General features: G+C 50.9%; 1 protein-coding gene across 1 annotated transcript; it reads left to right on the forward strand.

Annotated features, from left to right (window-relative positions):
* The first annotated feature begins 310 nt into the window (after positions 1 to 310).
* NEIL1 (nei like DNA glycosylase 1) lies at positions 311 to 15089 on the forward strand. The gene is made up of 9 exons (XM_029910767.1): positions 311 to 1024; positions 3062 to 3181; positions 4145 to 4208; positions 6355 to 6454; positions 7993 to 8117; positions 10179 to 10206; positions 10821 to 10882; positions 12372 to 12612; positions 13325 to 15089. The coding sequence occupies exons 1-9, from the start codon at positions 546 to 548 to the stop codon at positions 13369 to 13371; spliced, it is 1266 nt and encodes a 421-aa protein (XP_029766627.1). The 5' UTR covers positions 311 to 545; the 3' UTR covers positions 13372 to 15089.
* The last annotated feature ends 1147 nt before the right edge of the window (positions 15090 to 16236 follow it).

The raw sequence follows: 16236 nt of genomic DNA on the forward strand, positions 1-16236 counted from the left end.
TCCGTTCCTGGTCCCGGCCAGCTTGGTGGTGCCCATCTCCTGGCTGTGCACTGGCTCCTCATGGAAGGGGTTGGTGGCTCAGCCCATGGCCACGTGGTCCCTAATTCCCAGGGCCGGTTCCAGGCACCAGCTTACCAAGCAGGTGCTTGGGGCGGCCACTTCGGAGAGGGGCGGCACGTCCAGCTGTTTGGCAGCAATTCGGCGGACGGTCCCTCACTCCTGCTCAGAGCAAAGGACCTCCCGCCGAATTGCCGCCGCAGATCACGATCGCGACTTTTTTTTTTGTTTTTGTTTTGCTGCTTGGGGCGGCCAAAACCCTGGAGCCGGCCCTGCTAATACCCATCCTCAATGGTATCCTTGTCCACTGGCTCAGCCTTGCAGTTGTCCCCTGCACACCTGCCGTTGGGTCCATGTTCACAGGCCAGGAGGGCCCAGCAAAGCCAGGGACAGAGAGAGCTGCCCGCCCTGATTGGTAAGATGCACGTGCTACAGTAGCTGCTCTGCCTTATGCCTGGGTCTTCCCTTCATTTGGGCAGGTGTCTAAGATGCCAGAGGGCCCAGAGCTGCACCTGGCCAGCTGCTACATCAACACGGTATGTGCAGGGCTCATCTTCTCGGGGAAGGTGGAGAAGTCTGAAGTGAGCAAGAACCCAGAGGTGCTGTTTGAGAGCGACGCGTACCTGATCTCTGCCACCTCACGGGGCAAGGAGATCAAGCTGACCCTGACGCCACTCAAAGAGGAGAAGAACACGCTCCCTGGCAGAGGGAAGGACAGGGAGGGGCTGAGCCAGAATGGTCTCCAGCAGCCCATGGATATTGTCTTCCGCTTTGGAATGTCAGGCAGCTTCAAGCTCGCTTCCGGGGCCGAGCTGCCCAAACACGCCCATCTTCGGTTTTACACCAAAGAGAGCCCACACCGAGCCCTCTGCTTCGTGGATATCAGGCGCTTCGGGAGGTGGGAAGTGCATGGGACGTGGCAGCTGGATCGAGGGCCATGTGTGATGCTGGAGTATGAGAAATTCAGGTGAGATCCACCATGACCTTTCATCTCTGCTTGAGAAACTGACCAGGAGTGTGTGTCGAGGGGAGTGGGGGGGAATGAATGATAGACACAATATTCTAACAGTGAATTCTGTGGGGAGCCTGGTGATAGAATATGGGGCCTTTCACCATTACAGGGACACTTGTAGCTCACGTTTATGGAAACTCTGTCTTGGGTTGAAGACTGTCTGGTGCTTTGCATTCCCAGAGATCTCGCTATGAACAAGGGAACAGGCTTGGTTTAAACATCCTCCTGTTTGGCTTTTTCTTATATAACAAGCAAACAGCACAAAAATAATTCTTAAGTATTGCAAAAGCGAAGAGCACAGCTGAGCGATTTAACCCTCACAGCAATGGCTCTCCAGTGGCTATGCAGACAACCTTGTTATCCACTCAGTTCAGCATGTTGAGAACCAAGCGGGGGGAGGCTGAATGGTTGGGAATGAGGTACGTCCATGAGGAGATGTCTGTTATGCAAAGTGGGAGGCTGGAAAAAGCTGGAGATCCCCTGGGCTAGGACCTGTTAACTGACTATGACAGAGACCCAGAGGACTTTGGTCGAGCTCTTGTATTATTTTTTACAAGTTAATGTTTCACTCTTAATATGTGTCTGTTACAGTGCAAGAGAGCAAGAACCCTGCTGTAGCTACTTTAACACCTGCAAAATCCCATGGCAGGCAAGAAGGGGCTTGTAGCTTGGTGGACAAAGGGCCAGGTCCCCAAAGATATTGAGGGTCCTAACTTATGTTGGAAGAGCCTAAATACCTTAGAGGTTGTGGGCCAAAGTGCCTACTTTGTATTTCACAGGTAGAATTCATAGCTGAAGGGCGTATCACCGACTGACAGAGGTTGGCGATTGAAAGGGGTCATTGGGTTGTCTGATGCACACACGCATGCCTGCCTGTCCAGGTACCATGTGGTATGTTCATTAGTGGATTTTCAGGGTTAGTTTTGAATTTGCTGAACATCGGGATTTCCACCGCTTCCCTTCCAATCTTTTCCCCCCTCATATTCTCAAATCTTCCTTTCCCTAATTGTATCCCATTCAGTCATCAGAGGCTTGGTGAGTTTGTTGGTTAATTCCCTGAGCACCTTGTCAAAGGCAGATTGCATAAAAGGATTCCAGAGTCTCAGGCATTGAGTCTTTGTTCATTTCATCCCCCTCCTCTTTGATGAATGAGCTACTCCCTCTTCAGTGCATTTCTGCATGGCCACTTATATTTATTTCCCTTTGGCAGCATTCCTTGAATCCTTGTCTCTCCACTGCAAGCCTCACCTGACTCTACATGTTGGTGTTCCCTTATCTCTTTGCTCTTCTATGTCAAGATCTTAGAGCAGGCCTTCATAAAGCCACTCTTCAAAGGCTCCTTCTTGTTCTTTGTATTCATCAGTTTCGGAGGACTCTTAGACTGCCTTCAGTGCCTTAATGGCGATGTCTCTTGCTGTTCCTCCAGCCTTCTTTATGCTGTGGTGGGTCTTTAATGCTTCCTCTTATCACACTCAATTTCTTAATTTGCTTCCCTGCAATCAAATACCTTGATAACTGCTGCATTCCGGAAACCCGTTCCCTACGGGGCTGAATTCAAGTAGCTTACAGCACTGGAACTGCAAGTCCGTGCGCTGCTCCTGCTAAGGAAACAGCGGGTCATCCCTGTACCTTTACCCAAAGGGTTTCGCCGCTACCTTTATCGTTACCTGTTTTATTGTAACGCCTCTTGATGTCTAATGCTGCCCCCTCCTCTCTACTACACAGACTGTCTGCATCTATATTTACAGTCTTGCTATAAGAACCATCCCCCAAGGTTTCAACTTGTGCCCGCTAGACCATAACCTCCATCATTTTTAGTTTTACTTCTCCCTGCTTGTGTCTGGAGGCAGACCCTTCTGCAGCAGAAAACCCCACTGGAGAACAACCCCACCTCCCATGTTGGTTACTGTGTTGGAAGCACATCACAGGCTGAGTGAGGTGGTCGTTTCCCCAGCCCCTCCTCCCTAGCTGACCGGCCCTGCTGTCTTCCAGGGAGAACGTGCTGAGGAACCTGTCTGACAAGGCTTTCAACAAGCCCATCTGCGAAGCCCTGTTAAATCAGAAGTTTTTCAATGGGATTGGCAACTACCTCCGAGCCGAGATTCTCTACAGGTGAGCAGGGCGAAGAGCGGAGAGGAGGAGGCCTGGCCCGATGGAGATGTGGGTCCAATATCCTATTCCACCCCAGGCTCAAGCCAGGCCTTTTTTACGCAGGGACGCTGAGGAAAGTTCAGATGAAATAACTAAAGCTGTGAAGTTAATGTGCGGGACTTCGAGTGCATTAACCCCCGAGGAGGATTCAGCTACAGCAAACTAAGAGCACTTTACTTCTGAATGAGCCTCTCCAAATGGGGGTTTATGATGCACTTTCACTGATGTGCCTTAACTTCACAGCTTCAGTTAACTGGTCTGAACTCCCTATGGAGACAAGCCCATAGCCTCTCTGTGCCTCAGCTTCCCTATCCGTACAATGGAGATATTAGCACTGCCTTAGGGGTTGGGAGGATAAATTCATTAGGAAGCATGAGGTACTCATGTATGTATAGGGTCCCTTTTACATAGTAAGTAGACAGCCAGACCTTGTGATTCCCATCCCTGTAGCTACGAGACCAGCACCATGTAAGGGTCCAAACTGTTGAGAGGCCACCCATTTCCCTTGCTGAAATGCAGCCGGCCCTTATCCATTCCAGCGCTAAGCACCTACTGACAGCACTGCCAGTGCACCTCAGCTTTGAGCACTTTGCAGTTCCTGTAGTGCACTCGCTACCAACGCAGCCCTGACCTTTATTTTTTTTCCTGAGTGCCCTATATACGCTGGGCATCTCAAATTTGGCCTGCGGTGACACTTTCAGTCTGGGACCTTGCCTGGGGAGCTGAATTACACCCTGCTCACGTGCCATAGTCTGAATGCACCAATGTTTTACTGTGTAGATTACATCCAGCTCTTCAGAGGTGAAAAGCCAATGCTTCCACCCACTGCGTCAGCAATCTTCCTCCCCTCCCTTAGGCCGGGACTCCATTTGCATTGGCTGGCATTTGTGTTGGGGTCCTCACGTAACAGATGGACTCTCCTAGGTTAAAGATCCCTCCCTTTGAGAAGGCTCGGACGGTGCTAGAGGCTCTTCAGCATCGGAAGCAGGTGAGGAGGGTGGAGAAGGCTCACGCACGTGCACAGAAATGTTCCAGCTCATCACATAGAACTCAGGGTTCAGTGCTCGCCCTGTAGCGCCTGAGGATCTGCAGCCCCAGTTACGAGTTGTAGCTTTAACCTTAGAACTTCCACCGTTTCTGGTTTGGGTCCTGTTGCTCTTTCTTCTTGTTAGAAGCGGCTGCTGTCTTGGAGGTGGATCCTCACCATGAATCAGGAGGCCAGACACTCTGACTTCAGGGCCTGTTCTGTGTCTCACAAAATCCCTTCTTATGGGGGATTCTCAGTTTAATTCTTCAGGCTTTACCTCCCCATGACGTGCGGCCACACTGCCATGGCCTGGAGTCTGTCAGATCCCCCCGCTCAGCCATATCATTATGTGCATGGCTTGGATAGGTGACCTGTGCAGACAATAGTGCTGCCCATTTAGTAGCTGGCTCTGAGTCAGGCCTGGAGCAGGCAATGCCCCAGCACGGGGTTTGGAGGGGTGGTTTTCTGGAGAGCTGTGAGACAGGGCCTGTTCCCATGTGGTCGTTAAAAGCTCCTCTGGCACCTTGTCCAAGCAGGGATGTTAGCACCAGAACTTGCCAAATCCCAGCTCTGCTGACTGCATTCTGGCTCCTCAATTAGCCACACAGCTTGAGCAGGAGACGGAATTCTTCCCTCCCCGTGCTCAGACTTGCTGTGGGCTCTTTAACAGTTTAACAGTGATTGCATTTGGCTCCTCCATGAAGGAATCACTCGCTTCCTCGTGTGATATACAGCATGTGTATGGTTAGTTTATAAAGCACGTTGGGGTCCTTTGGGAGGACAGATGCTACGCAAATGTCTGCTTATCCTCCAGTGCCTTTAACTCCTAGGAGTTGCTCTGCAAAAGTGCTGCATGTAAAACTTGTTTGCAAATCTTGAGCCAGATGGACCATGACTGCCTATCATAGCATATACGTCTATGGCTCCTGCGTTGTGTATACATTCTCCTTTGCTGAGGGGGACTGCACTCTGCCTTGTACAGTAGCCACTTGCATATTTCGGTCACTTGGCCATTCCCTCCCCCTACCAATCTCAAATATACTCAAAGGTATTTAGGCACCGAACTTCCACTGATTTCAAGGGAAGTTAGGAGTTTAAATACCTTTTGGGGATCTGGGCCAAAGATCCTAGTTCGCTGTGAAAATAACCCACAACTAAGAGGACCACAGTAGTTTAGGCTCCAAATCTGACTATTCTGGTCTAGTGCTGTGTGGCCTCTGGAGGGGAAGTAGCTATTTAAAGAAAAAAACAAATACCGTTTTTGTCTGACTGGCCTTTCTCCCTCCCCTCCCCTCCCCCGGCCTGTCTCCCTAGCAGCAGTTAAGTTACAAACACCTGTGGCGCAGTCAGTGATGCGTCCCAGCCGTAAGAGATCTTTAGCCTTCAGATGCTGCCAGGCTAAATTCAGCCCTGTGTGGAGTGGTAAAGTGACTGATGTATACAAGTGGGTACTTTACAGAGGCAGGTCAGATTCCCACTCAGCAGGGGCAACTGCATCAAAGTCTATGGAGTTAGCCCTGCTTATGCCAGGGCTGAATTTGGCCTGGCATCTGGAAACAGGGAGCATTTAGCACCTGGAGGGAGAGGAAGCTGGGTTGGTCAGAGCACATGTCAGGGCAGGTTTAGGCTCTGGTAAGGGAAATCTGGGGGAGGGGCGAGGAGCAGGATGGCTTGGCAGCTGTGGAGGAGTTGCCTTATAGGAAGGGCTGGACAGCTGGGAGGGGATTAGGCTGGTTGTTTTTGGAGTGGGACCAGCAGCTACAAAGGGGCTTGAAGTAGGGTCTGCACCGCAGTCAGAGGTGTAAGTGCAGCCCATGTCGACATAGCCAAGCTCCCTTTGATTCCGCTGGCTCGCTAAAACTAGCAGAGAGGCTGTGGTGCCCAGGCCAGCCACCCGAATACAAACCTGCCTGGGACCCGGGGTGTGTACGCTGGTGGCTATTAGCAAGCTGGCTCAGATATGTCTGCACCTGCTGATTGCAGGGTTGGGCCTACCCTTGCTGGGAGGAGGAAGGGCTGGATGGCTGGGGAAGGGTTGCATGGGAGAGGGTTGGCTTGGGCTGGGTCTGGGCTGCCTGTTTGAATCTCCTCCTCTCAAACCCAGCAGAGTCCGGACCTGACCTTGAGCAAGAAAGTGAAGTTAAAGCGGGAGAATCCAGACCTGCTGGAGCTCTGCCATGCGGTGCCCATGGAGGTCATTCACATAGGTAAGGAGGCAGCTCAGGGAGCACAGCCCCGGGTTCCTGCCCTGCAACGGGCCATGGAGCCTGTCGTTGGGGGTGACTCAGCTGCACCAGCAGGAGGAGGTGCAATGAGATGTTGAAGTTGGGATTGGATCCCTGCTGCCTCCAGCTGGGCAGACACTCAGCGACGGGGGAGGGGTGGGACAGAGCCCTGCTGGGGTGGCAGGAAGCAGGGGCGCTGTATGAAAACGCTCGGGCTGGGCATTTAATGCCAGTGGGAGGAGGCTGGGCCTTTGCGTGAGAGGCAGGATGACACCAGATGTGCCCTTTGTGCTGCGTGGGGCGTGCCAGTGGCTCCTGCAAAGCTACTTCCATCGCGCAGAACTTGTTCGGATTTCAATGGGTAGCTCTTGTCATAGGCCAGTAGCAAAAATCCCCAGCAGCCAGAGACGGGACACTCGATGGGGAGGGCTCTGCGTTACTACAGAGAATTCTCTCCCAGGGGTCTGCCTGCTGGGTCTTGCCCACTTGCTTAGGATCTAATTGATCACCATATTTGAGGTCAGGAAGGAATTTTCTCCCAGGTTAGATTGTCCAAGATCCTGGGGATTTTTTGCCTTCCTCTGCAGTGTGAGGCACGGTTCACTTCCAGGTTTAAACTAGTGTCGGTGGTGGATTCTCTGTAACTTGAAGTCTTTAAATCCTGATTTGAGGATGTCAGTAACTCAGCCAGAGGTACAGGAGTGGGTGGGTGAGGTTCTGTGACCTGCAATGTGCAGGAGGTCAGACTAGATGATCCTGATGGTCCCTTCTGACTGTAAAGTCAATAATAGGAGAGACCCTGGTAGCCCTGTTCGCTGAAGAGCAGAGAGCAGGTGCATGTACTGTCCCCCTGCTCAGTGTTCCCGACACAACGGTTGATTGCACAGGACAGACTTCACTCCCTGTCCCAGCTGGGATGTATCCCTGACTCCGTCTCTGGGACTAAGCGAGGAGAGGCCCCAGGGCCCATCCATTATTTTCCCTCTCTTGCATCCTTTTTGGGTCTGCCTCCGCTTCAGCCTGCTGTAGGTTTTGCCCAGACTTCCCCTGAGGATTTCAGCAGACAGACCCCTCCGCCCCGCCAGAGCTAACTGCATTGCACTGTGACTGTGGTGAGCAAGCCAGACAGCTGCAGACATTGGGGGAGATGCAAAGGAAAGACGAGTGAGCCCGGATACAAGAGAAATCGACCTCTTGGCTTATCAGAGCAGTCGATGTCTCCAGCTGGTGTGGAAATAGAGGCACTCCCTTAAAAACACCAAGCTCCAGAGAGCTGAATGCTTTCAAACTGCGTGTGTGAAGGCTGGAGAGGTGCAAATCCATCTCCAGGCCATCCCACACGTGAGAGGGAGCCCCTGGAAGGGTTCAGAAAGATGTAGCTGAGCATTGCTGCTGCCCCCAGCAGGGGTCACTGTAGCATAGAGCAAAGCCCACAGCTGATCAGCCCCTCACTGCTGGAGTTGCAGTGGGAACCCTGTAGCTGAGAGTTTTCCCTGATGCTCATTTTTGTGTCCCACCAGGGGGGAAGGGTTACAGCCCGGAGCCCTCTGATGATGCCGCGGCCTTTGAGGAGTGGCTGCAGTGTTACTGTGTCCCTGGCATGAGGTCGCTGCGTGATGGCAATGGCAGGACCATCTGGTTTCAGGTATGAACCGCGGTGGCCTTGCGTTTGGCGGGGCTTGACTCATGATTGCTGTCCCTACCGTGGGGCTTGACCCTGCTGCAAGAGGAGACCGGCAGGACGCCTACCCCAGGGCTGGACTAATGCAGGGGCTTTAGGGGCTGCAGCCCATGGCTTCGGTCTAAGGGGGGCTCTGCGTGCCAGGTGTGGCCCACTGCTTCTTTTAATCCGGCCCAGAGCAAGTCTCGGTGCCGCAGGCTGGACACCTGTCCCCTAGCCTCGGCGCCCCACCCTGGAGCTGCGAGCGCCAGCTCGCCAATGTGCCCCTGCAGCCCCTAGGTGGGGGTGTTCAGGGAATCTCTGCGCACCAGCTCTGCAGCTCCCATTGGTTGGGTACTGTGGCCAATGGGAGCTGCGGGGGCAGCACCTGCAGGCACGGGCAGTGTGCACCGCGCAGAGCAGCCTGGCCCCTCTGCCTAGGAGCTGGACATGCCAGCCACCTCTGGGAGCAGAGCAGCGTGGAGCCAAGGCAGGCAAGGATCCTGCCTTTGCCCCGTTGTGCCGCCGGCCAGAGCCTACACCCTGCACCCTAATCCCCTGCTCCAGCCCTGAGCCCATTCCCCACTCCAAACCCCCAGGGGCCCCACAAAATCTAATAGCCCCAGGCCCACAGGAGAGAGAATCCAGCCCGTCCTGCTCTGCATCAACAGGAAACATTAGCTAAGCCTAGAACAAAGTCTGTCCCTTTGTTACCCGCACAAAATTCTCTGTCACTTGCACACTCTAGAGCACCCACCTCTACCTAGTTCCTACGGCTCAGGTGTAACGCTCTTAATTTAGGAACTCTAACTTTACCCCTCCGTGGGCTCCAGGCTCTACTCCTCCAGGCTCAGAGCAAACACCCATTCCCTCTGGACTCCGGGCTTAATCTTTTTGAGGGTTTACAGGGTCTTTTACCAGTGAAAGAGCCTTACACAGTAATATCCTTAACCTCTATTTATTAAGTCACCAAAACAGAATGCACATGCTACACATACAATGCTCACCACTCCCAATAAGACAGATGAACTTTCCCTGCTGGTCAATCAGGATCAGGTCATCTGGGGGACTCCAGTTTCTGCACAGTGTGATTGGCGGTGTGTTGAGGTCTGGCAGCTCTGATCCTGGGGCTGTGTCCTGGAGTTGGTTCCCAAGAACTTCCTTTTGGACCCCAGTTTATATAGTGAAATTTGAGTCCTGCTAAGCTATACCGTAACCAATCATTTTACTAAAATTTTAGTAACCAATCCTAACATATTGTAACAAAATTCTCTAACCAATCATACCCCCTACCTTAATTAATTTACACCTAGCAAAATTAATTATGTAAGACAGAAACAATCAAAGAACCAGACAAAGATAATACAGACAAATAATAGGGAAGTGGGGACAATAAAGACAAAACAATAAAGAAGTGAGTATTTCACAACCACAACTATTGATAAATGATTTCTTGCCAGACGGAATGCTGTCAAACTAAGTTTTCTTTGACCATCTTAAGATCCGTTTCTTTATCTGGTGATAGTGGGTGCTATTAGGACAGGGTCTCCTTCTTAACAGCCCGATGTTACATTGTTTTAATGTAATTTAGAAAGTGAGGATGTGACTTCCTGCTTCTTAGCTAATGGCTGCTGCTCTCAATATGGCTGCAGACAAAGGCCTTAGGCCTTACCATATGGCTACAAGAAAAGGCCTTATCCTTAAACTTAGAGACTCGGAGATCTCTCCCGCTCACCAGCAAGGAGACCGGACGTGCTCAAGAAATCCTGTCCCGCTCACCTGGGCAACTTGGAGGAGCGGTGGAAAGAAATGGATGAGACAAACACCAAGTCTAGGGTGCCAACATTTGGGCTTTTACACTACTTTGAGTGAGCTATTGCTGCTCCAAGATGCCATTCTGTCACTGCCTGTTGCTCTGGCTAATTTACGGGTGCCCCTGCTGCAGGGTCTGGCAGCATTGCTGAGACCTTTGATGCCTGATGGGGGTTTGAACTGCCCTTTGGATTGGGCTAGGACACTGTCTAAAAGCTTTTTCTTCCTTTGCAGGGGGAGCCTGGACCTATGGCCCCGAAAGGTGAACATCAGCTTTACTCTTCCATGCTTTGCAGGGTTCTCTTGCTTCTGGTTGGGTTGGGAGAGGCAGGGAGATCCGTCACTTGCTGTGGAATTATTAAGGTTAAGGAAACAAGCGATGCTTTTCTCAAACTCTAGCTCACTGCCCTGAATCCAGTAGTGGTTATGCATCATTACCCCTGGGTGACCATTCAGCAGCCCGGGTGAAAGGAGATAGTGAGTCTCCAAGGGTCCCATTATTGTTGGCAGCCCAGTATCAAGTGGCCTGTGTACCCTACAAGTGTCCTTACACGTGAACGTGGGGAAGCTAGCACTGTCCTCTCTGTGCTATACCTGCTCTGTAGAGGGAGAACTACGCAAACCAGCCCACTCTGAGCACCCTCAGTACACTCAGGTCATGTATAGTCCAGGCAAGATGTCCCCAAAACCAGGCCAGCTGTGTCCAACCTCTCTCAGAACCATCTCCAAGCTTCCAGACCAGCTGGGGGAGCTTTTCTTCCTTGGATGGCTTCCCAGAGGGAAAGAGGGCTGGGGATTAGACCTCTGACTCAGCTGCAGTCAGGCCCCTTTCTCGCCTCCAGAGTTAAACTGTGGTCTTAACATTCTCTCCTGCAGGAGAAAAGTCCCGCAAGAGGCGCTTGCGGGTGAATGCTGACCCTGAGCCTCCAAGTCCAAAGGTACAGAGCCTTTGTCTAGACATCTCCTGTATCTCAGTTTTTATGGGGGCCCCTCTACTCCCAGAGTCATTCTCCTGCTGCCCCATTGTGCATTTCATTGGATCTTTGTATGGAAGAAGTTAAACACCATCTCAGCCTTCACAGACCCCCCATTATTCCCAGATGAGAAAACTAGAACAGAGAGGGACCAATGTGTTGCCATTAGGATTTGGTGAATCGGGACTAGAACTAATAGACCCCAACCTCGCACTCTTGTCTTCTAAACACTACCCTAGATAATACCACCTCTCAACTAGCCCCCTAAGTCATGGACACTTTACTGGCATGTATCCTGACACTAGGTGCGTGTGTGCATGTTTGTACACACGTTTGTACACACATCTCTGTAGAGAGGCTCAGCATCCCAGAGATATTCTGATAGCTGGGATCTCAACCCCACGCTCTCATTAAGCTCATCTCAGGATGACACGAACGCAGTATAAGAATAACAGGTTACTTTATTTTTTAGTAGTCTCTGCTGGTTCAGCAGTTCTAACTCTTATCCACTGGCCTCAGGGGTGGAGTTAAAGAAACACACTTCTATTGTCCAGACATTATTTAATCTCACGTTTGAAGGTGAGCAATGTACTGCAAATGTCTCTTACTTGAATAAGAGACAAATCGCTAACAAGGTCATGCTGACCAAGGGGTGTCTTTGGAACAACGGAAGTTGTGCGACTTGGCGAAAGGAAGCATCTTAAGGGTGGGTACAAATGCAGCTTTTTTTAACTGCTTAAATCCCTGCAAAACGTTTAATCAAAATACAGCTGCTATTGACCCGAGGCTGTGGCATATGTTACTGGTACTACTGCCTTTGTTTGGGTTAATAGTGAAACAGCTAATCTAGTCCCCTTTGTTGTTAAACTGTGCAAATCCGCAAACATCCCTACACATCTCTGACTGGCAGACTGTCAAATACCTGTGTCTGTCTGTCTGTGTAACATAGGCACTATCAGAATAAATATGATTCTTTCTAAGGGCCAGCCAAGAACCCCACCGCACTAGGTGCGGTACAGACAGAGTAGTAGATAGTCTCTGCTCCAAAGCCAGTGATGTGAGCTCTGTCTTTGCCTTGCACAACACCAAATGTTCTCTCAGCATTTATTGTAAGGGTTAGTAGTGGCTGCATGAACAGCTGGTGATGTGCATTCCTGAGGTGGAAAACTTTAGGGAGAACAAGGCCAAATTTTCACATTTGGTGCCTGACTTTAGGCAGGTTAAGTTTTAAAACTTGCCCCAGTTTGCTCCCAGCTGGTGTGTGGAGTAAACTCCATAGAAGAGATGGTTAAAACTGTGCATCTGAAGGTTGATCCCAGAACAGCTACAACACTTCCCACAACAGCCTTTGCTCCCGGTTCCCCTGAACTTTCTAGTGAGATCCCCAAACATACAGAAGAAGCTAAAGTCGCTTCCCCGTGACTGAGAGCGCACATTTCAATCATCTGCCTAGGTCACAAAGCCGGTGCCTACGAGAAGTTCGAAGGGCAGCAGCAGCCAAGAGAAGGTAGCAAAGCGATCTGGCAGGAAGAAGGGGAAAGAGCCCGTCCAAGGAGCCAAGAACGTCAAGGCAAATGAAGCAAGAAAGCCAAACGCCAGGTCCAGAAGGAAAGCATCAACAAGTCAAGAGTCTCCCACGAGCGAAGCTCCTGCTGCAGATAGGAAGAGGCAGGCATCTGATCGGAGAAGCACAGGTTAGAATGCTGCACTGGCTCCAACATAAGCATGGGAGGGGGATAGGCCCAGATGGCTTATGCTGGTCAAGGTCAGTCTGGCATTTTTTCAAAAGTGGAATAAAAGAGCTAGTGTTCTGCAGGGAAAGGGAAGCCCCATGCACCACCCACGCTCTGTAGGATTGTTGGCCAGGCACTGGAGTTAGAAACTCTGAAGCTAATTCTCTGTGCACGTGTTGTGTGACCAGATCACTGACCGTAGGCATGGTGGGTCCACAGCGAGTGATTCCTTAATGGACACCAGGATAGTAGACTGGTGGGTTGGGGCAGGAGATACCTTACACAGGGTCCTGGGGCCCCAGTTCTGCTGCTTTGACTGCAAAATTTCCAAGTACCAGGATGCAAATCTTTAAAATCGCCTGGTCTGCTCAAGGCAGGGTGGGTACTGAGAGAGAGAGAAGGGTTAATCGTGAGGTGATGAGGATGGCTCTGAGGACCCCAGCTGCAGTAGATGGGAGGAAGGAGAGGATCTGGCCAGGACTGAGATCTGAGTTCTATTAGGAAATTGGCACTCCCCCCAGCGCCCCCAGGATTCTCAGGCAGCAGAGGTAGCTTCCTGCCCCCTTCAATCTTCCTGTGGGAGAAAGTGAATTTCCCTTGCTGCAGGGAACAGGCAACTTGACTGTCAAACTTTGTCCTCTCACTGCTCTGACTTTCTCCCCTGTCTTTTTAGGAGCAGCTACTGCTGCCCCAAGATCCAGGCGGGTGAAGGCTGAATGACTGGTCTGGCACGGCATCTGTCCTCGCTCCAGCCTGGGGTAACTCGGACGGGAGCTCGCTTGCTACTGCTGCACGTGCTGAGGGAGACGCGCTGGGAGCAGCTGCTGGGGTGACTCTTCTCTCAAGCGGGCGTGCCCGCTGCATTGTTTCTTAGATCCTTCCTCAGAGGGGCTTGCTGCCGGGGCTCTAAGCAGCTGACGCAAGAGCCATGCCCCATGAAATGGAGAAGGTGATGCCGTGGCGTCAGCCTCCCTGCTCAGTTACGGGGTTTTATTCCTTTTTAAATGCGGCTCCAGGACACAGCAATTGGGTGACTTTGTATCGAACCCCTTGGAAGCTGCCGGGGCACCCGCTGGTGACTGCAGCTGAGAGCTGGCGGCTCTGGGCAGGGAGGTGGGAAACGCACCGAGTAGGGGAAGTCTGAGGTTGAAACTGTTTCCTGAGGGTCAGGTTAAATATCCTCAGAAGACCCTAGCTCTTCATTCCCTGCTCCCTGCTCTCAGCTGCCCTTTGCAGCCTCCCTGCCCGCAGCCACGAGATGGCTCTGGCTTCAGAGGCTGTGTTTGGCCCAAGTTAGTGAGGACAGAGCGGAGTTTGCAAATGTTTTTATTGCCCTGGCTGATTCCAGAGTCTCTAACCCTTGCTCTGCAGGAGGGCTGAGCTTTGCAGATCAGCAGCATTTTATCTCGTGTAACTCAGGAGGAGGGTGGCAGTGGCATGTCTGAATAAGGGATCAACTTTGCTACCAGAAACACGTGCAGTCTCTCGGCAGCGGGCGTGCAAGCTTTTTCTTGCTGTCCCGCTCGTATGCCTGAGCGCTGGTGGGGATCAGAAGGTAGGACAGCCTGGGTGGCTCTGTCAGAAATTCACCTCTGCAGAGGGGATGTGCAGACACTTAGCTGTTGTGTGGAGTGAGTCCATCAGTCAGTCACTCCTGAGCTGGGCTGCCCAGAAACCAGTGCCCTGAGGTTACAGGCTCAGCTGCTGTGCCAACCTGCCCACCCTCCCCATAGTGTGGTTCTCTGACTCAACTGCCAGTGCTTTTAGCAATCTGATTTTAGTACTAACAATAAAACTTTTCCATAAACAATCCTTTGTGTGGCTGCTTTGCTGTCACTGCAGAAGACTCTCTGCTGTTCTGGAGGCCAAGTATTAGGGCAAAGCAGCAATACAGTAGTAGTATGGCTTACAGCCAGGTCAGGGCATTCTGCTGGGACCTGCCCTTTCTGGGTGCTAGTGGTTCGGATGTGCCTCTTTTCCAGCTAGTTAAAGGGAGTTCCTAGTGGCCATAGCTAAGCTGTACTGGATTCCTGTTGTGAGCATTCACATGAGGATTCAAATGGGGAAGGAAGCTATACAAATACCTGTCCATAAATGGAATAAAGAAGCCCTTGTAATAACTGGGAGTTAATGGCAGATTCTTCTGGTGCCAGTTCAGGTGCTAGCCTGGATCATTTGACTAGAACTATTTTTTTTTTTTCATGTCTGGAGGGAGTTGGGGGCCTTTGACCGTGGGTGAGAACCCTGGCTCCCCATCTCAATTAGGAAACTGTTGCAGTGAAACTGAAGGGCTCTTGAGAATGCCCCCTGTGACAGTCTGTACCCTTATGCTCACCACTTTGTACAAGAGTGATCATGGTTTTGTAAAAGTATGCCTTGTGAGGTATCATTTGAAAGGTCATAATCGGCTGAACATTATTGTCCTGGTAAAATATGTGCGGCAACATTGTGTGTTCAGTTATAAGATTCTACTGTGTGACTTTACTGAGACATGCTCCAAGTTTAGAAAAAACGCTTCAAACTATTTGCCCAGAGACCAAGGCTAGCCAGCACCTCAGCACAATCAAATAGACTATCACCTAGTTAAGCAACCATTCTTTGGCAGTAAGAAAGGTGTGAGGGAGAAATTTACATCTTGGCAATGGAACAGCTGGGCTAAACAGACTGGCTGTCACATGAACTCCAGCTGGAGATGATCTTCAAAGAGGAGGAAAAGATATAAAAATGAGGTATAGAGGCCCCAAATCACCTTCCTCTCCTCATCTCTACTCACTGCATCGACAATGTTTGAAAGATAAAGAAAGCATCACTGAATCTGGGGAGGAGTCATGGCTTGGGAGGAATCCAGTCAGACTGTTGTAAGCCTATCGTGAGAGAAACCTTCTTGCTCTAAGTTCACTTAGCTTGTTAGGTTAGGTATTAGTTTGCGTTTTACCTTTTATTTCTTTGTAAACAATTGACTTTTATGCCTCATTGCTTGTAATCACTTAAAATCAATCTTTCTGTAGTTAATAAACTTGTTTTCCTGTTTTATCTAACCCAGTATGTATTTGGATTGAAGTGTTTGGGGAAACTCCATTTGGACAGCAAGATTTGTGCATATCCATTTTCTATTAATGAAATGACGTGTTTTCTCTGAGCTTTTATTGTCAAGAAGGAGAGAGCTGGGCAGTGCAAGTCGCACATTTCTGGGGACACATCTGGGACTGGGAATTTTCTTGTGTCCCTCTGCAGTATAATTCAGGAGTGGCTAGCGAAGAGCACTCATCTAACTCAGCTGGGAATAGTTTACATGCTAGAGGCTATGAGTGCAAGCCAGGAGTGGTTGCTCTCACAGCAAAGCAGTGTAAAAGGCAGCCCATGTTGGAGAACTGAGGAGACGCAGCTGTCCAACAGTCCAGATTGTACCCTGGACTGGTGAGAGTGAGCCAGTATGGCGTACTGGTAGGAAGCCAGTCCGACCCATACGCAGCCCACATTAAAGCTCTACAGGCAGCGCTTTAACATTCCTGCCCCTATTGCCTTCCCTGTCGGCCCTGCTGGTAGGGTCCATACCGGCAGGGCCACTGATGGGGGAGGCAAAAG

The sequence above is a fragment of the Terrapene carolina genome, unplaced genomic scaffold (genome assembly GCF_002925995.2).
Source record: "Terrapene carolina triunguis isolate 2854851 unplaced genomic scaffold, T_m_triunguis-2.0 Scaffold67, whole genome shotgun sequence".
In the NCBI taxonomy this organism is placed as follows: Eukaryota; Metazoa; Chordata; order Testudines; family Emydidae; genus Terrapene; species Terrapene triunguis.

Bases quoted from the DNA above. Each gene is read 5' to 3' on its own strand.
- NEIL1 (XM_029910767.1), top strand. From the start codon at position 546: ATGCCAGAGGGCCCAGAGCTGCACCTGGCCAGCTGCTACATCAACACG. The intron at 6,455-7,992 runs GTAAGGAGGCAG...GTGTCCCACCAG, and splicing joins CATGGAGGTCATTCACATAG to GGGGGAAGGGTTACAGCCCG. The intron at 10,207-10,820 runs GTGAACATCAGC...TCTCTCCTGCAG, and splicing joins TGGACCTATGGCCCCGAAAG to GAGAAAAGTCCCGCAAGAGG.